The sequence below is a fragment of the Saccopteryx bilineata genome, chromosome 4 (genome assembly GCF_036850765.1).
Source record: "Saccopteryx bilineata isolate mSacBil1 chromosome 4, mSacBil1_pri_phased_curated, whole genome shotgun sequence".
NCBI classification, from domain to species: Eukaryota; Metazoa; Chordata; class Mammalia; order Chiroptera; family Emballonuridae; genus Saccopteryx; species Saccopteryx bilineata.
This window is the reverse complement of record NC_089493.1, coordinates 264,752,653-264,773,672: the sequence shown is the minus strand read 5'-3', so window position 1 is coordinate 264,773,672 and position 21,020 is coordinate 264,752,653. Positions and strand designations below refer to the sequence as shown.

At 45.2% G+C, this 21,020-nt stretch overlaps 1 protein-coding gene across 8 annotated transcripts in view; it reads right to left on the bottom strand.

The window, feature by feature from the left end:
• The window catches only part of CUX1 (cut like homeobox 1), a 373,287-nt gene that overhangs the window by 134,959 nt on the left and 217,308 nt on the right, over positions 1–21,020 (bottom strand). For all 8 annotated transcript variants that reach the window (XM_066274464.1, XM_066274469.1, XM_066274467.1 and 5 more), the window contains exons 5-8: positions 18,233–18,370; positions 13,861–13,984; positions 9,590–9,666; positions 8,201–8,267 (exon numbers count right to left, since the gene is read on the bottom strand). In XM_066274464.1, the coding sequence (XP_066130561.1) occupies positions 8,201–8,267; positions 9,590–9,666; positions 13,861–13,984; positions 18,233–18,370 (406 nt within the window). The remainder of the gene's footprint in view (positions 1–8,200; positions 8,268–9,589; positions 9,667–13,860; positions 13,985–18,232; positions 18,371–21,020) is intronic.

Here is a 21,020-nt window from a genome sequence, read left to right as displayed (position 1 = left end):
GCCCTTCTAGAGAGCCAACAACGTCACTGGTCATTTACCTCTGCTGTACCCCGACCCACCTATCTTTAGTGAAGCCTCACACTGATTTTATTAAGTTGACAAAAGAGGATGATGTAGCCCTGGCCGGTTGGCTCAGTGGTAGAGCGTCGGCCTGGCGTGCAGAAGTCCCGGGTTCGATTCCTGGCCAGGGCACACAGGAGAAGCGCCCATCTGCTTCTCCACCCCTCCCCCTCTTCTTCCTCTCTGTCTCTCTCTTCCCCTCCCGCAGCCGAGGCTCCATTGGAGCAAAGATGGCCCAGGCGCTGGGGATGGCTCCTTGGCCTGTCCCAGGCGCTAGAGTGGCTCTGGTCGCGACAGAGCGATGCCCTGGAGGGGCAGAGCATCACCCCCTGGTGGGCAGGCCGGGTGGATCCCGGTCGGGGGCATGCGGGAGTCTGTCTGACTGTCTCTCCCCGTTTCCAGCTTCAGAAAAGTACAAAAAAAAAAAAAAAGTAGATGATGTAGCAGCAACTATGCTAATGTGCACGTGGTACACAGAGAATAAGACAAGGGTCCTCTAAGGAAGTTCAGTCGGCATTTGTCAACACCATGCTATTTGCAGGAACACACCCAGTTTCTTACTAGATCCCCACAGCCTGGGAAGCAGGAAGGCATGCATTATAAAGCCCATTATACAGATCACTAGGTGTGCTATATCTTCTACAAGTTGATGTTTTCTCACAACAGCCCCCTTATCCATTTCCTTTAGCTTCAAACTGTGGGTTCCCTAAGATTTACTTTTATAGTGAATCAGAAAAACTGAGGCTCTGTAAAAAAAAAAAAAAAAAAGCAAATATTTTATAAAACCATGCCAATGCTTTTCTCTACAATACCCTTTACAAGGATGCTGAATGAATGACTGTCACCTCTATATTCATAAACATATTTATACCTATCCACACATGAGACAGCTATATGTACACACATATAAATGTGTTTTTATGCACAGTCTATATGTCTGTGCATATCACATCTGTAACTAGCCTGCCACCTTTATTACGTAGTTGCAGCACCATTTCTTTTCTTTTTTCCCCCCATTATTATAGAGGAGGGCAGGCAGAGACAGACTCCTGCATGCATCCTGACAGGGATCAACCTGGCAAGCCCACTAGGGGGCGATGCTCTGCCCATCTGGGGCCATTGCTCCATTGTTCAGCAAAGGAGCCATTTTTTTAAGCGCCTGAGGCAGAGGACACAGAGCCATCCTCTGTATCTGGGACCAACTCTCTTGAACCAATCGAGCCATGGCTGTGGGAAGGGAAGAGAGAGAGTGAGAAGGGAGAAGGATGGAGAAGCAGATGGTAGCTTCTCCTGTGTGCCCTGACCAGGAACTGAACCTGGGACATCCACACACCATGCTGATGCTCTACCACTGAGTCAACCGGCCAGGGCCCCAGCACCATTTTTTTTTTTTTTTTAACAGAGACAGAGTGAGAGTCAGAGGGATAGACAGGGACAGACAGACAGGAACAGAGAGAGACAAGAAGCAACAATCATTAGTTTTTTGTTGCGATACTTTAGTTATTCATTGATTGCCTTTTAATATGTGCCTTGACCATGGGGCTACTGCAGACTGAGTAATCCCTTGCTCGAGCCAGCGTCCTTGGATCCAAGTTGGTGAGCCCAAACCAGATGAATCCACGCTCGAGCTGGCGACCTCGGGGTCTCGAACCTGGGTCCTTTGCATCCCAGTCTAACACTCTATCCACTGTGCCACCGCCTGGTCAGGCCCAGCACCATTTTCAACGTGGGCCTTCAGTATGATTAGCTGGAGGGAAGAGTAAAGTTTGGCAATTCTCATTGATGCCACGTGATTTCTAGGCCTGTGTGGAATCTATGCAACAGGTAAAGAATCCTTGGCACTCAGAGGAATTTCTATCTGAAATTGAAAATATGAAGCCACCTCCTTCTTGGGGAAAATCCTAGGAATTTTACAAAATGCACACTCTTTTGAGATAAGTTATAGGACACAAAAGAAATGTCATCAGTGTTCCTCCAATCTGCCTCAGTTCCTTCTAATGTTTAATGGACAGTAGGTTCTTTATTCAAGCCTATGCCATGGAAACTATAAAAGTAGCTACTTCACTATTTTTAGGGAAATTAATCTAACCAGGATAATTACAGCAACCCATAGTGGAAATTGATGACTAATCAAAAGGACAGGAAATAGAAAATTTTACATTCTTAAGGTACAGCAGAGAAACTCTACTTCAGGACAGTAAAACCGGTCTTTTCAAATTCAATCAGGGGAAACAAAATGGATTTTATAAGATTATTAAGTAGTGTGTGAATCTCTGGCTTCATCACCTGGGCTCTATCTGGCCCAGTTGCCTAATCTTTCATGTGTAACTATAGAAAGATAAATAAAAGAGCCTGACTGGTGGTGGTGAAATGAATAGAGTGTCAACCTGGGATGCTGAGGTCCCAGGTTAGAGACCCTGAGGTTGCTGGCAAGAGTTTGGGCTCATCTGCTTGAGCAGAGGCTCAGCAACTGAGTGCAGGGTCACCGGCTCAGCTTGAGCCCCCTGGGCCAGGCACATAAGAACAGCACTCAATGAACAACTAAAGTGAGGCAATTACAAGCTGATGTTTCTCATCTCTCTCCCTGTCTCTTGCTCTCAAAAAAAAAGATAAAAGCGAAATCAGTGTGCTAAGGTAAATCTAATGGGGCTTGTGGGAGACGGACACACTTGAAACCCTTCAGGGAAACCTACCACACAGGCAACATGCTCTTAGGAAGGCACAACCAAAGGGACTTTACAGGCCACAGTGGCACTAGATGGAGCCTAGTGTGTACGGGACTGTTTCCTCGTCTACACCGTAAGCACAATAAAAGCTTTATCAGTGATTGTTGGGAAGAGAAAATAAGATACCATGTATAAAACCCACAGTGAAACAGTCTGGAATGATTTGCATGCATGGCAGGCACCCCCCCCTCCCCCAATCTATGACATATCGACGGCATTTCCCGCCTGGGAGTTCTGTCTTGAGCTGTCAGTTTTGTCACCTTTTCAAACTGCATTTCAAGTCCTTTGTGCCCCACTGCTGGGCATGGAACTCCTTGTCTCCACAATGCAGGACACAGGCTCCCTGAAATAATTTTTCAGAAATACCATAAGCCAAGCTCATGTGGGAAAGTTTTCTGCTTTCTCAGGGCATGTCACATTTTGTGATAAAATACTGGTTACACACTTGAAATAAGGAAACACTCTAAAATCAACCCTAGTGAAGTTCCTCATCATAAATGTCTCTTTTGTAATGTAGTGTGTAAGTCCATGTATATACAATGTAGCTCTTTTTAAAAAGCATATAGGCAAGGAATACAACATGAGTAACCTTAAGAAATAGGAATTTTACTGGCAGGAAAAGTTTGGGAGGTGCAAATTCTCCTAAGACTAACATTAGCTATACAAAAATGTAGTATTTCAGTGCAATTCAATATTTTCTTTCATCAGCGGCTCAGAGCCTCAGCCCACAAGTTAAGAGGAATGTAATAAGCTGACTGTATGTGTTATAACTGAAGCTCCTTTTGCAACTAGAATTCTGTGGAACAGAGCAAAGAGGTGGCCGTGGACTTGAGCTAAAATGGGAATCCCTGCACTTTTGTTCAGGTCGCTGGGCTGGGACAGCCACATTCCTCCTGCTGCGTGCAGCAGCAGCCTCAATCTAAGCACCGAAACAGCTGCAAAGACAGGCACAACGATGAGGGTCTGGTGAGAGAGCCGGCCTCCTCTGCGGCCCCTGCCGCCTGCCACAGCAGCCTGTCCGCCTCCAGGTCCACCCGGGGGCCACCCACACCAGTCTGCTTTGCTAGAATCTCCAAGGTAAAGTCATTAGGGCAGGGGTCCCCAAACTTTTTACACAGGGGGCCAGTTCACTGTCCCTCAGACCGTTGGAGGGCCACCACATACAGTGCTCCTCTCACTGACCACCAATGAAAGAAGTGCCCCTTCTGGAAGTGCGGCAGGGGGCCGGATAAATGGCCTCAGGGGGCCGCATGTGGCCTGCGGCCCATAGTTTGGGGACGCCTGCATTAGGGTGCCAAGCCTCCATTTACTATACCCAGGGTGATCATCTGAAAAGGAGGTTATTATTTTTTAACTAAAAAAAAAAAAAAAAAGGCAGAGAAATAATTCATTTATTTAACCCAGAAATGGTTATAATCTGAAACCCTGCAATCCTATTACGCAACAACTGTTTTGGCAAATGCCGCTATGTTCCAACAAATATTAAACTGTGCTTGCCATTTGTCTAAGGAATCTTGCATTAATAAACATGAAGAAGAACACTTTTACCTCCCACTCTCAATGACAGGACCAAACAAAGACCAGCTGTATTCATCAATGGGTCCTTGTTCTGCACATAAAGGCTAATTACATTTTGCTTCAAGCCTACACATGGAAAACTTTACTGCTGCCGTCCCCGTCACAGTCAGCCGTGCTGTCCCAGCTGACGCAGGGTGATGACTGTACACAATAAACAGGGGTCTTGGAACATCCCTGGTGCCTCTGACCTGCAGGCTTCTTTACAAAATGGAGGTGAGGGATGGTCAACCCCAGTGACATCTCCAAACGACAGAGAGGCAGAGGCAACACACGCTCTTTAAATCTCATGGGGCAGCTGATGCCATTAAGGTCAGTCTTCTCCAAGGCCTACTTATTTCAAAAAGCACCCCAAGCCCTTCTGCGAAATCGCCAGGAACAACTTCTATTGTTGGCAGCCCCGCTGCAGTGTGCCAGGTGCGGCACACACGCCTCGCTCTCTTTACACCCACCCCACGCCCTGGCGACTGCTATGTCCGCTGTACAGGTGAGAAAGGTGAGATGCTTGCATCAGTGAGCTTATTCAAGGTCGCACAGGGAGAGTGAGCAGAGATTCCTGTGACCCACTCCCAGGCCAGGCTCCAAAGCTCACGGTCCTCTGTGCCTCCCTAACCCCCTCCTATGTTTTGTCAACAAATATGTAAGAATCCCTCCTTCTGAGGAGAAAAAATAAATTGTTTTGAAATGTTTTAAGACCATTTGTGAAAAGATCTTCCCCTGGAGGGCTTATATTCACATGTATTAATGAAAAGATGTCTAGTTTAATAAAAATATATGTATGCTGGGGCTGCAGCAAATGGAAGAGTGACAACCTTTCCCAGGAAATAAAAGGGGAGAGGAATGTGGAGGGGGAGCTTCATGTGGGATCTACAAGACTGAAGCAATTGCCTCCACAGTTAAAAGAAAGTAGCAATTATTATCTTAGTCCATTCTCTACATTTTTGGTGGATTACTTACTCTGGGAACCATTTACATTAACTGTTTGGCCACACACTGCCTTTGTTAGTAACAGCCCGTCTCTGATCTGGGAAATGCCCAATCTCTGTTTGAGCCTAAGCCCAGCCCCTCCGCACCCTCCTCGCCCTCCAGAGACCGTAAAGAGACCCTACAGAGACACCATTGCGGCCTTCCACAAACTGCGCCCAGGAACTGCTTCCTTTGGCCTCCAGGAACCTCGCACCTTGACTCATCTTTCAACCTCAAATCCACCCCCTACATGAAGGCTTCCTTGACAATTCTTTCCTTTCACTCCAGCTAGGTGGGGTCCTGTGCAGGACGCATGCCATTCTATCTCCAGCTCCCTTTCCCCCATCCCCCGACGGCTGCCCTCTGGCTCCTAAGTTTCCCACGAGGAGTCCCAGCAGGGAAAGGGAGGAAAATGAGGCCAGGGGGTTGCTGGTGCTGCCCTGCTCTCTCAACCCTTCCAAAGGCCACAGCTTCTCTTGAGGTGGCCCCTTCAAATCTGGGGATGGTGGACGCCGGCCAGTGTTCACTAGGAGTGCTGCGTTCTCTCTGTGGTCCCCTCCTCCTGGCCCATGCCAAGGCAACACAGTCCACATGTTAAACTCTCTCTGATTACCCTCATTGGAGTGTGCTATCTTCTGCAGAGACCCTGACTGGCACAGGTGCCCATGCTCGCTAATGTCCCGTCTGTCACAGCTGTGATCATACTGGGTTGCAATGGCTTTTCTCTCCCCTAAACCTTTTATTATAGGCTTTGCAGTGCCCAGCACCAGGTCTAGACACAAAGGAGGACTTCAAGAGTGTCTGGATCAACGAGTGGACCTCTTATCTTTGAGCCATGCCCATTGTGTACCTCTCGGGCTTGTTCTCTCCATATGCACACTTGCATGCCACACCCTGCCGCCCCACTCATCTCTGGAGAAGAGAATTTCCTGCTGTAATGACAGAAAACACATCGCAAAAGTGCCCATGCCCCTGTTAGCAGTTTGTGATAATAGACAGCCCCAAAGGAAAGCATTTTCATGATGAGCAACTGACTCCCATACTTTTAAATTCCATTTTCTGGTTCTGGTTAAGAGAAGTGAGTCACTCCCCAGCATCAGCCTGGCCTACAGTGAGGCCAGGAGAGGATGTGGACAGAGACTAGGACGGGCCTTCTTCTCTGGTTCTGTCTCCCAGTCACTCCCCAGCCCTCATGTTCCCTACCTAGAGAAGATGAAAACCTGTGAGTAGAGGAAAATTTAAGTTCTTCCTAGATGGCTGTTCTCTGTTGCTTCCTCAGTCCCTAAAAAAACCCAATCAGATGGACACAAACTTTCCATGCAGCTTCTTAGAAGCCCAATAAGAAAAAAAAAAGATAACTCTTAACCAGAGACAGTATATAGCCACCATGTGACAAATGGCATTCGTTGCCATCAATTCTGAACAGTTTCAGTGGACACTTTGTCATTCGGCAGTTTCTTTTCCCCAAGTAGGTGCGTGTCCACGGCTGGCAGCACCTTCCCAGCATGCTTAGGGAAACACAATGGCAAGAGGCACTGCCTTCTTGAAGCTGAACTTTTGTAACACTCTCAAAGCAATGTTTTTCAAAATGATTTATGGTTGAGGCCCACAAGAATAACTATATTTTACACTGTGATTCTGGGGGGAGGGTGGCCCTATTTAGTGGCACCCCATCCCCCACCCACCGAGGCCCTCCCTATGTGAGTGAGCATAGCAGAACTTTCTTACTGGAACAGGCTGGGACACACAGTCAGGGGCACATTGCGGGAGATGGGAAGAGGCTCCCAGAGTAGGCAAAGGAGGTTCAAACTCTAGTCTGGCACTGCCTGTCTGGACTTCAGTAGGAAAGGCCATAGCTAGGAATAATCCCTTGGCTTCTTCACCTTTCTTGAATTATACTAAAATTACTTTTCTTTTCTGGTATTCTGAGTGGAGGGAGGGCTGGCAAGAAGCGATCCTAAGGCAGATCACTGATTTCCTTCTCACAAGAACCTTGTGTGATATAAATCCCTCCAAACACACTCATGGCATGTAGATGACATCTGCACAGGGGCACCCAGTGTTTTAAGGGGTGACCTGAACAAATAAACCTGTGTGGGAAAGATGGACTCTGGCACAGGGAAGAGGTGATACGATTGGTCTAGACCAGTGGTAGTCAACCTGGTCCCCACCGCCCACTAGTGGGCGTTCCAGCTTTCATGGTGGGCGGTAGCGGAGCAACCAAAGTATAAATAAAAAGATAGATTTAACTATAGTAAGTTGTTTTATAAAGATTTATTCTGCCAAACTTAGCAAAAATCTGACATAAAGTACTTGGTAGGTAATTATTATTATATACTTTAACTTGCTGTAACTCTGCTTTATAAATTTTATAAAGTAAAGTTACTTTCCTACCTTATAAATCACCATTACTGTGGAACCGGTGGGCGGTTAGAAAATTTTACTACTAAAAGAGATACAAAAGTGGGTGGTAGGTATAAAAAGGTTGACTACCCCTGGTCTAGACCAAGCAACTTCCACAAAATGTCCCAGGTGTCCCATCTTCTACAAGCTGACTCTTTCCCAGAATTTCTTAGAAAGAGGCACAGTGTTAACCAGGCTTCACAAAAATTAAGGGAGAAAGTTTCAGGTGGGAAGATTGTCTTGCGAGCGCCAGAGCCTGGGTATTAAACTGACACAAGCAACTCATGGGGGTGACACTGCTCCTTACAGCAATTCAGAGGCCCTGCACCCCTAAAGCCCACCCGCTCTGCAAAGCCGAGAGAAGGGAGAAGCAGGGAAATTGTTTACGGATGAGCCAAATCGGGTGCGAGCCAAATCGGGTGCAACCCAACCAAATGCACGCAGGAGGAGGAAGCCGGGCACAGACTCACTTGGCAGTGATTTCTTCATCATATTTGGTTTTCAGGTCAAATAATTCTGTTCGAGTTTTTTCCAGGGCTGAAAGGCAGAGGACATAAAACCATCGTAAGACACTGTTTAAATTACATTCAAAGAGGAACAGGATAGAAGTAATATATTCTCATTTCAAGAGAGTCAAAAATTACGAAAGTATATAGAACGGAACAGAAAACTCCCTTTCACTTCTGTGTCACCCCATCCCACGCACCTCCTCAGAGATAACGACTGGTTATAGTTTAGTGTTCCTTCCTTTAAACGTATTTTGCCATTCAGAAATACTTCCACGCTTAACTGCACACATATCTATATGTTGTTCATCCCCCACAGACAGGATGGTACAAACATTCTGAGACTTGCCTTTCCCTTAGTGGAGTGGCATGGACCCCGCTGCATGTCAGGACACAGGCAGTATTGGCAGCAGTTAGCTCTGGCCTAGAGCCCGCCTGCCACAGCCAGGCTCAGCAGGGTGCCTGGACGAGGAGCGGCAGGGGTAAGGAGATAGACACTCCCGATACAGGTCGATGCCACCCAGCTGGCCTCCTCAGGGGCGAATTACAGTGCCATTAATACTATGAGCACGACTATTTTCCTATACTCACACCAAGGCCGAGGGTTATCAATGAAAACTTTGACAGTCTGATAGGCAAAATAACCTTTCACTGACTTAATTAGCATCTCACAGACTATTAAAAATTGCTAACATTTCTTCCTATGTGTATCAGCCATGTGCATTTCTTCTGCAAACTACCTGTTCACATCCTTACCCTACCAGACTGTTTATCTATTTTTATTGATTTGTAAGGTCTTTGCATATTTTGAGTATTATTCATTTGTCAGTTAAATTTGTTGTGATTATTTTACATATTTAAATAACATATTTAGTGTGATTTCCATTTCAGAACAAAAAGAAAAAGGGAAATATAAAAAATTTAGCGTAACCTTTTTTGCTGTCTTTTACATTTTAAAGGCCTGTTATTACTGTTCTCCTTAATTTTACTAAGGGTAGAAATAAGTTTTTCTTTTCCTAATGTTCAAAATGAAATGTCAGTCCTGACAGTTTGGTGATTAGATGTGTCTGTTGGAAAAAGAGCAGGAAGAAAGAATGGCTTGTGGAAGGGATGGAAATGCAATTCAGATCCTCCCACCTCCACATTAACACTCCGTGTGGGTGACTAATAGAAGTCAAGGTAGAGAACCAGGGCTCAATGAGGCATTCCAAGCGTGGGCTCCCTTCCCTCCTCTGGGCTCCCTGGGGGCAGGGCAACAGGTAGTATAGGGACCTGGGGGTACTGCAGATCGACCAAACTCCCCCCGTTTCCGTCTTCCCTGCATCAACTTGACAAGGATGAAGACTGTCACACCTGTTTGCAGAGTTTGAACTTTATGTTCCGCTTCCTCCAGCTTTGAGGTGGTGGACATCTGTGTCTCTTGCAGCTTTCTGAAAAGGAAGACAATAAAGCTAAATTGGTCATTTCGTTTACCAACATAAACATCTTTTGTGTTTTGGAGCTGGGACAATCAGCTATCTTTACCATGACACACAGCCAGCTAAGGCGCACGATCAGGTATCACTCAAAATGCCACAAGCACTGTGGAGCCCGCTTACTGATCTTATACACCTCAACTTTGTAGTCATGTTACATAAAGTGAAGCATGCCTCCTGTGGGACTTGATGGGTGGTAACTGATGTTGAAGGTTACCCTAAAGGTAATTTGTTCTTGAAATGCCAGATATTAAAAAAAAAAACCAAAACCATCATCACGCACTCATTGTTTTCTGAAGTTAGCACAAGAAGAATGATACATTTACATTTTGCTGACACAATGAAGGAATCTGTTGGAATAAAGGATGTACTAAATAGATGTGACAGCTGTTCCATTTCTGTTATAATGGAATGCGAATGCAACTGCAATACCTAATGCGGAAATTCTGAATGTTTTAAACTGCAGGCCACATATTTATATTCCCCATAATCTCCAATGAATTCCCTGGTCAATTAATAGCATTCCTTCCTCCTAATCTGCAGAAAATTCTCTAAAAATAAGTTTATTATTTTTATATCATATGAATATAAAACATGTTCTCATAATAATAAACCTGGGAATACAAAAAAGTAGAAGTAATAGGTCTTAAAAAAAAATCACCCAAATTTCGATAGAAACTTCCCTATGGAAATGCATTGCTCACATTTTCACATACTTCAGTTATAAAACTAATATAGCCTGAGTTAACTAAAAAACAAGAACAAAAACAAAACACAAATATTATAAGAGCATGGAAGATAAAATGCCCTTTCTCTTCCTTGGTTGTATTTCTTCCTCAGATAAAGTTCTTTCATAGCCTTCCAATATTTTTCTACATGTACAGAAATATAATGCAACATGAAATATACTATAGACCAATCTACACTCATGTAATAATAGACTATAGTGTAATACTCCGTAGTATATGTAATGTGCACTCACGTGTAATATACTGCAGTGTATATTATATACACACTGCCTGGCCCTTCCTTTAGGACAGAAGGGCCGACAGCACACAGGGTATCAGAAGCTTGCTTTTTCACTTATCTCAACTACTTTGGAGATACTCTACTCCAGCATATACAGTACTTCTTCCTTCTTATTAAATACTTGCCTTAACCAAGCCTTTACAAACATTTAAACTGTTTATCATTTGTTTCCATTACACAATTCTGCAGTTATCTTCATGTAGATTTGTTGCGTAATTTTGAGAGTGCATCTGTTCCATAACAATGGTCAAAAGGTATGTGCAAGTTTTTTTTGTTTTGATAGACACTGAGAAACTTCCCAACAAAACAAATCTTACCAATTTAAGCTCCCTTCCACAGTATGTGAGTCTGTTTCCCTATGCCAACAATGAAAAATATTAAACTTAGTTTTGCTCTTAGAGCATTTTTGTTTGTATGAACTACCTGCTCATAGCCTCTGCCCATTTTTTTTTGTGGTGCTGGTTAGTTATTTCTTATTAATTTGTAGAAGTTCTTTGTATATAAAGAAAATTAGTCCTTTTTCTTATGGGGTGCTAATATTTCTTCCCAGTCTCTTGATGCTTTAAAAATGCTGTTTATTGGTATTTGTTGTAAATTTTAGGTACCCATATTTAGGTAACTTTCCTTTTATGCTTACAGAGATTCTCCCCACTCCAAGATTATTAAAAAAAAATATTTGCCCAAGTTTTCTTCCACTATGTACATGGTTTAATCATTAATATATAAATCCTAAGCCCTGGCCAGTTGGCTCAGCGGTAGAGCGTCGGCCTAGCATGCGGAGGACCCGGGTTCGATTCCCGGCCAGGGCACACAGGAGAAGCGCCCATTTGCTTCTCCACCCCTCTGCCACGCTTTCCTCTCTATCTCTCTCTTCTCCTCCCGCAGCCATGGCTCCACTGGAGCAAAGATGGCCTGGGCGCTGGGGATGGCTCCTCGGCCTCTGCCCCAGGCGCTAGAGTGGCTCTGGTCGCAACATGGCGACGCCCAGGATGGGCAGAGCATCGCCCCCTGGTGGGCAGAGCATCGCCCCTGGTGGGCATGCTGGGTGGATCCCGGTCGGGCGCATGCGGGAGTCTGTCTGACTGTCTCTCCCTGTTTCCAGCTTCAGAAAAATGAAAAAAAAAAAAAAAAAAGTAAATATATAAATCCTAGATTCATTTCGCTTTTTTTGTTGAAGAGCAACAGTAAAGATCTAGCTTTGTTCTCCACCCTCAGAGGTCAGTCAGTCAGTCAGTCATATCTTTTAATAGAATAAACCCTTTTTACCTAACTTGAAAAGTCAACTTCAAAATATTAAATTGCCATGTGAGTTTATTTCCCTACTTTTGTAATGAGTTTGCTCTAAATAGAATAACAGTACATAATCTAGGGGTCCCTAAACTATGCCCGCGGGCCGCATGCGGCCCCCTGAGGCCATTTATCCGGCCCCTGCCGCACTTCCGGAAGTGGCACCTCTTTCATTGGTGGTCAGTGAGAGGAGCACATTGACCATCTCATTAGCCAAAAGGAGGCCCATAGTTCCCATTGAAATACTGGTCAGTTTGTTGATTTAAATTTACTTGTTCTTTATTTTAAATATTGTATTTGTTCCCGTTTTTTTTTTTTTTTTTTTTTTTTTTTTTTTTTTTTTTTTACTTTAAAATAAGATATGTGCAGTGTGCATAGGGATTTGTTCATAGTTTTTTTTTTATAGTCCGGCCCTCCAACGGTCTGAGGGACAGTAAACTGGCCCCCTGTGTAAAAAGTTTGGGGACCCCTGACATAATCTTTCATCATGTATTTTTCACTTTCTATTATGCTGGAGACATTTCTGGTGTTATTGCAAATTCTACATAACTACTATTTTAATGGCTGCTTAATGTCCTGGTTAGGATGGCCCATCTTTTACTGACCCTTTTCTCACTGGTGAGCATTTCAACAGCTTACACCCCCCTCCACCCATTATCAATAACTAGGGGAGCATCGCTTTGGGTACAAAGTGCTTTCCTAGAAGGCATTAAGAGTCCGCTCATCTTTGAGAGCCTTGACTCCTTTTCTGTGGGCTGTTCCCAGCCCCATTTTCTCAGCAGTGTGGTGCGGCGGCTCTGTGCAGAGTTGGGCTTGGCCTTGGTCCTGAAGCGAGGACTTTGGTGAAGCTCCATTTGAGCACCGGGAGGCCAGGGCTGCGAGGGCAGGTCAGGCCCTGGTCCCCCTTCAGGGGGACTCGGGGGGAGAGCACCTAAGCTGAGGCCCTGTTTCTCCATCTGTAAAATGAGACATCCACTCTGCAGGTGTGTTCTGGACTCAGCAATATGCTCCAAGAGGGCCTGGCAGGTCAGAGCAGGCACTAGGTGAGCAGAGTGGGTATTCTTCTTTCCTAAACGAAGCCAGCCTAAGAGTGATCCAGAGAGGCCTCGGTGAGCCCAACATCTTCACGGAGCACGCCTAATAGAAGGGCAAGTAGCTGCACTCAGAGTCAACATCGGGCCTGGCTTCTCACTCAAAACCACACCGTTAGTGCCTCTTGTTAATGGATACACATATTTCTTTATAACAGGTTTAAAGTATAAAATCTGTACTTCACTGGAGTTCTAAAAACCCAATTTATGTCATCTGGAGTGGTAACTTCAACAGTCCTTACAGTTTTTACAAGAAATCTAACTTTCATTAAATCATCATAATAGTGAAAAACCAGCTCCTATTTGTGGAAAAATTGTGGGTGAAGCAGGCTGTCAGAGAGCTGAAACTCACAGCAGGTGGATGGCTCATTTACATACTTTACTGATCTCAGCTCCCTGATATTATAAAGCACTGCGAGGTAATGCAAAGGTGCACGATTGCCAAGTGCCAGCCATACACACTTCAGGCTCAACCTCTGAACCTGCATGTCCTGAACAGATACACTGACACACTGCCCGCCAGTGGGAAGAGGCTCATACATACACTCCACTCAAGGTAGCTGCATACACCACAGAATAAAAGACACCTTTACTTTCCAAACAGAATTTTGCCTATAGCCCCCAGGATTCTGGTTCACAACCTGTGCATATTTCACAGGCGCATTTTAAAAAACTGTCTTGTCATGTGAAATTTAGAGGTAAAATATTACACCAGTATGCGCAAATCCTAACACATGCTCACCTCTCCTTTTCTGCAAAATCATTTTGTAACTTTTGTTCCTTTTCAAGAGCTATAGTCTCGGCTTGGTTCTTCAGAGTCTGTTCATATTCTCGGATTTTCTCTTTAAGTGCTTTTATCGTAACCTCTGCAGAAAGAAAAAAAAAAAAACTACAGTAAGAGACGCCCAGTTCCGTGTGGCTATATACACAGACTTTGTAACTGAGTAGGATCGGTGTTTTAAACTTTAGCTCTTCAACTCTGACACAAAATCAATGGTTATGAGTCCCTTCAGAGACCTTTTACTCCCTAAATGTTAAATTGAACTTTAAACGTTTAGGTTGAGGAGAATCAATGAATTTTGCTTGGAAGAAGAGCTACGGTTCCTCTAATACATCTTAAAAAAAGGAGAGGGGAATCAATGGTAAAATATAACATCTTATTGATGAGTCTTAAATTAGTCCTCTACTGAGGAAAATTAATAAAGTTTTAGTGTGGGTTTAAGTACTTTCTTACAAAGAAAACAGTTCATAATTGTGTGCACATTTTGGAAGACACCGTCTTAGCCAAACTCACGTACATCTACAGCCCCTCCCACCCCCTGTTGTGGGTACACCTTTGCTGTGTCACAGTGATGAAACATGAGTGAGTTAAGTGGCTACAATGTGCATCTCCTTGGCTGTCAGGGACCCACTCTGCAGCTTGGGTGCAGACAGCAGCCTCCATCCAAGCCAGAGTCTGGCAGACGGACAGGTCCTGGGGGAGCTGCACTTGATGGAGGGTAAGGATCATGGAGGGTAAGGGTCTGCAGGGGTCTCCAAACTTTTTACACAGGAGGCCAGTTCACTGTCCCTCAGACCATTGGAGGGCTGCCAAATACAGTGGTCCTCTCACTGACCACCAATGAAAGAGGTGCCCCTTCCAGAAGTGCAGTGGGGGCTGGATAAATGGCCTCAGGGGGCCGCATTGTGGCCCGCGGGCCGTAGTTTGGGGACGCCTGGCTAGGGTATGGTCAGTGGTGCTGTGCAAAGAAGGAGCCCTGCAGTGCCCAGGCTCAGGATACAGGGCCTCTTGGGAGGGCAGACTGTCCCCGGGTAGCTCAGGCCTCACCTCCAGGGAAGGCATGTTTACAGTTGTCACTGTAGTTAGCACATGTGACGCACGGGGCAGGGTCCTAACTCAGACTCATGGGTAGCTCTAGGGCAGGACCACTCCACCTGCTCCCTCCCACAGATACCCCCACATCACCCTGTGTGCTGGACAGTCTCTGGCAGAGCACTGTGGTCCCAACTCAAGGAGAGTGATGTGGTAGCTCTTGGAGAACTATGCCTGCTGCACACGAGGTCAGCTCTTAAAAGGCAAAGCGGAGGTTGTCTGTGGCCCTAGCACCTGGCACAGGTGAATGAAGGAGCCGAAGCTGGGCTGACAGCTGAAGTCCAGACAATGCTTGTGATACTGGGCTCCAGGCTCATGGGACAATGCCACTGCCTGATCTTTACCCCAGTAAGAAGTTAGACTGGTGGCCCTTATTCCTTCAGGCTGTCACTCATATCCACCTTCACCGTCTAAGCTGCAGAGACATGCTGGGCAAGGCAGGCACACATCACTGGGCATTTAATATTTACGTGGCTTAGTGGATAAACACTAAAGACTCTTTTGTTAAAAGAAGAAATTGGCCCTTTTTATTCAGTGGGACTCAGAAGGTTCTCTTTAGGGGAAGAGAGGGAATTAAAACTAATGACCCTGTCAGGGCATTTGAAAGAAGAATGGGGGACTTTCTCCCTTTTCAACTGGTTATTCTGGGCCTGAAAGAAGGGCTCTGTGAGCATGATGTGAAGTTAGTGGTACCCAATACTGTCAAGACACACTGATAGGGACAAAGTTGGGCATAGGTAGAACACTTCCAAAATGAATACCAAGGCAGGTCACCTCTGAAAAGGCTTGCATGTTCTTTTAAGTCAATGATCTATGCAACGATGTAAACATATAGTATTTCTGCCTCCAATAATTGATTGGAAATATCTGTGCAGCCTCTGGACCCCAGTGCTTGTTCCAATGAGCACTCAATGTGACACACCTATGCTCCTTCCAGGGGACTTTGGTGCACCAGTTGGGGGCTCCCACTCTGTCTGAGGAGGTCTCTTTGCCACCTCCCAACCCCGGGTGGGCTGCTCACTGGTTGGCTGAGCCTAAGCCAGGGGCTGACTTGTCCTGGAGCCTCTGACTCTGGTCCTCCTCCTGCACCCCGGCCTGGGTCCAGGACATTCTCCTGGCTGTGTCCCAGCAGGATCCCCTGTATGTGAGCAGGTGAGGAGAAAGAACAGAGTGGCAGAAAGGGCACTGCAGTGCTCTGCTCAAATTCGTTGTGCCCAGGGCCCCAACTTGCTCATCTTTAAATGGGGAGGATTATAACACATAATAAACTCCTTTCCGGCTGTAACTTTTTATCAATCCATAAAATGGCTGTGATGACTAAAACAAGTGACATGCACCCCAACCCTTCCAAATTAAAATCATTTTTATAGTGGGAAGAAAAGAGAGGAACTTGACATTTTTCTGGAGGTTGGGAAAATCTGTTAAAATATCAATAAATAAAAAAAAGGTGGAGAATTCTAGAAAAAAAACAAAACAACAGGCTAAGAGCAGCTGATCTTTACTGAGTGTCAGGAACAGTGCTAAATGTCTCGCCTGCATCTCATTTAGCTTGCAATAATCCCACCCATTGGTATGAGAATCCTCCGCCCATGAAAACAAGGCTTCTAAGAAAGTGAGAGCCCTTGTTTAAGGTCGCTCAGCTATACAGAGGCAATGAAGGGACTTAAACCAGGACTGAATGAATGCCCCCTGGTGCCTTTGTTCTTATGTCTCTGACTATATAATATACTATTTCATTTATAAACACCCAGTAGATGGGGCCTTTGGGGAGCAGAACATCTCACACTCAGTTAGGGTCCTCGCTGGGCGGCTGGGCGACTGGCCGTGGAGGCACAGACGAAGCAAGGTGGGGGAAGGAGACCGGCACCTGCACTTCCTCCAAAAAACAAAATGAAAATAAAGACAATACCAAGAGTGGATGTGCCAGAGGAAGATGATGGAGGCCACTGGGGAGAGAAACAACTGAAACCCCCCAAACCCAAAACAAAAACTCATAGCTCACTCCTTTTGGGCAGGGCTGCATCGAAACTCAGGTGCAAGTATTTACAGGTTACCTTTCACTTGAGCAGTTGGGTTCTGAAAAGAAGCCTGTCTACTGGGGGGAAGGCAGCACCTTCTCTCGCCCAGATCCCTGCCTGGTAAGTCCGACACCTCGCTTTTCAGCAGCACAGAGCCATCCCTGAGTCCCAATGACTCACCGCTCCCTGTGGCACCAGATGGAGGTGGGAGAGGTCTCAGCTGTCCCCCACCTCTGGTCTCCCGAGGATGGGGACCCACGGGACCGTTGCCCGCATGGCCCAGGCCTGTACCTTCCAGCTGTTCATCATAGTCTCATCCTGGATCCTTTCCGTGGACAATCTTGCCTTGCAAGCCTGTCTTCAATGGTCTCAAAGCCCAAGGACAGTTTCAAATATCTTCATTGGTTAATTGTTTATCCAACCCTTGCAGACTATCAAATAGAAGGCCACTCGGAGGAGGTCACCCAAGTGATCTCCCTTTCTTTTCTCACTCCTTCCTCACCCAAACCCCCAACAAAAACAAACAGGCTGCATTTCTACTTGGAGTTGCCTGAAAAGTCTGCAGCTGCCGTCAGATAGGCCTGTGGTTTTTCTTCAAGACCAGGAAGTTTAAGATTCCTGGAATCTGGATACGTCTGGATTTTAGGTGTGGGAGCGACTTCTTTGTTCTTCCCTGACAGGAAAAGCTGGGCAACCTTTGCCCTCTCTGTCTTGTTGAGGGCTGGGCAACCACACCAAGAGGTCGTTTTCTTTCATTAAATTTGTAATGAATAGGTGACGCTGACAAGGAAACAGTAGTGCTTAAGCATGCAGACTTGTAGAATGCGTCTAAAGCCTTAATGTATCGGCAGCAATTATTAAATGACTTACTGTATGTGACCCTTTGATCATAAGCTGGCTCTCTGACAGGTGTCACCCGCAGGCAACGCATCATTCTTTTAAAAGACAGATCCTATCACATGATGATACAGAAAGAATTTTAAAAGAATCCTGATCAGTCCCGTCATAGGGCAATAAAATCATATGTAGTTACTGTGCAGAGGAAAAGTTTTACTTCTAAATAGCTAAGCATTATTATTATCTCTTTTTAACGATTCTGATTCTTACCCCACCCCGACTTTATGATGTATATTATAATTAGAGCTAGTCCCAACAGTATGAGGAAGGCAATTAAAAGAAAAAGAAAACGAAAAAGCCGAGCAAAGAACGTATCTTCCACCAACCTTGGTTTTTCACTTCGGCAAATTCCTTGTTGTATTCTTCAAGAGTTTCCCTTAGTTTCTGGTTCTCTGTTTCGATGTCGTGCAGGCGCTGCACTTTGAGCTGGAGCTGCTGCCCGAGATCCAGGGCCGGCACAGGATCTGCAGGGGAGGGAAACACACATCACCCTACTCTGCACACAGACAAGCCGCAGTCGGAGTCACGCGGAGGCTCAAGCAGGTCTCCTGGGGTGCCTAGGAAGTTAGCCTCCAGCTCTTGGGCTGCCACCACTTGCCAGAAGTTGAAGCACCTGGGGCCTTGCCATCTCCTTCAGAGTCCCTGGGAACCCTGTGGTAGAGATGGGGGACTTCTCTGTTGCCTATAGAGGATGTGTATGCAGACCCACCCCAGGGCCTCCAAAGCATGAACACGGGGTGAAAATGGCCATGGACTCACTGGGATTTGCCCATTGCTCTGTCAGAGTGTGGCATTGAGGAGTCCTGGCCTAGAGCTGCACCTGGAGGACTGGCAGTGCATATGGGGAGGTGCCACACGCCACCAGTTTACAATAATTCTTATGAAGCTGGAAATAACGCCAGATACTCTGAGAGCATCTCGCTGTCACAAAACACTTTTACAGACATTCATTTGAGCCTCACAATAATGCTGGGAAAGAGACAGAAGACGTGTACTTTAAATACAGCCTGTATTGGAGGCCACCCTATTTAGGAATGTTCATTTTCTACCACAATCCTCCTTTACTAACCGAGGACACTCATGAGAGGGTCAGTGAGTGGGAGACTGGAGACCGCTAGGTTTCTTCCCTGGGAGGTTCTGCCGTCCCCCAGAGTTGCAGCTGGTGAGCCAACCCACTGTGACCCGTCCCCAGGCCACTGGGCCAGGTAGCCAGCAGGCTGCCACGTTCTAATTATAGTCTAAACAGCAGGAGATGGCATCTGGGTCAGTTAGGTGAGGTCTTATGGCCAATTCAGTGTACTATCTGCTATCAGATTTACTTATAAAAAACTACATTTTAATCTAAAATTAGAGATTGCAGATACAGAATTTATGGTACTAACTCTTGGCCTTCAACATAAAAATGGAAAGACATTAAACATTCTTCTGGCATCAATTTGATCTTTTATTTTTTCTTGTGCTGCCTAAAAGGTGCTTGTAATCTACCTGCTGGGCACCAGCAGAGAACTTCCTCTAAAACTCTTGCGCTCTGTCAGAGTGGAATACCCAAGCCCGCTGGGCTTAGGAAAGATTATTAAAGATATTTCTGGTATGGACGCCAGCATCACTTGTGATACGGCAGCGAGGATTTAGTCTCCGGCTGAGGAATGCTAAACACCACGCAGAGTGGATCAACAAGGGTATATATTCAACAGCTCACTTAAATTTCAAATACCAGAGTCATTAATTTTTCAGACCACCCCTGGTTCCTGGAAACGAGGACTAGATCCACCATGTGTCAGTCGGTGCGTCTACCAGGAGCCAGGAACTCTCCGAGATGCCAGTGTCTTTACAGAGTTTACAAAAGGCGGGCGCTGGGATGTGTCCAGCACAGCGGCAGACCTGCACGTGGGTTTAACACCAACACTGTCCATCGCGGGAAACCCGTCTGCCAGGCATTTATTCTGTGTGTATATACAGTGTAGGACTACATCACTTTCTCATTTGTGGCTCTTCATTATTATTTTAATCTGCATTAAAATATTTACATTAAATTAGACTTCAAAAGCTATTTTGGGGAGATAGTTCTTTGTAAGTAGGAGTAGTAATAACACTAAAGACTGAATTACTCAGAATATTCCAGGTATAGTGTTTTGTTTTTTTTAGTTTAAGTATCTTTCTGGGTACCTTCACATCCCTAACCCCTCCCCCCTCCATGACCTTGTGCTGGGCAAATGGTCTGAAGGAAATAAACAGTGTGTCCACACGGCTCCCTTCCTACAGAACTACCTTTTAAACTTGACACAGGTCAGGGAAGGATTGAGGAGAACCGCTGCACTTGTATAACATTCTGTTAGTGATCGTTCACGTTGGCTTTCCGGAACAACTGCCAGTACCAATTATATCTTTAAAGAGCTAAGTTAGTATACTGCCCTCAATCCCTAAAATTTCCATCAACAATATTTCCAGTCCATTCCTTTTAAAAGGCTAGAACTCACTGTGTCTGCTACGAATAAGAAAATAGCTTCCCTCATTCGATTCAGCAAGGAATTCAGTGACATATAAAAATAACATGCGCATTATCAAGTGAATGGTAACTAGACCTTTAGAGAAATTTTCAAAGCACTATATTGTAAATGAAAATTCTGGCAATCTCATAATTATTCATTATGGCATGTATATTTAATTTAACACTATTAAAGGTTAATGCCTAAGTAGCAAAGCTGGTCACAGAATAAAGAATGAACTGAATGTTCAAACATCTCTATGCATTAAACTTCAAACTTTACTACAGTACAGTTGAATGACTAAACGCCTACAGCATTTGAATATTGTTTTGGATTATGTAAAAGGCATTGCTAAAGTACCTCTTAGGCTTAATTTTTATTACTTGCATTAAAGGAACAGCTAATTACCACATGACAATATAATGACTCTAGCGTGTTTGGGCTAGAGACCAAAACAACGAATTTCAGCATGCCAAACCCCAACCTGCATGCTAATCTAGGGGAAATCATAGCTTTTTTGTCTTGTTAATGATTTCCAATGCCATTTAAACCCCACACAAGTATTGTTAGGCCTTATCCTGAACGTCACAAGCCTCCGACCTAAGCAGCTCAATTAGGGAATTGTCTG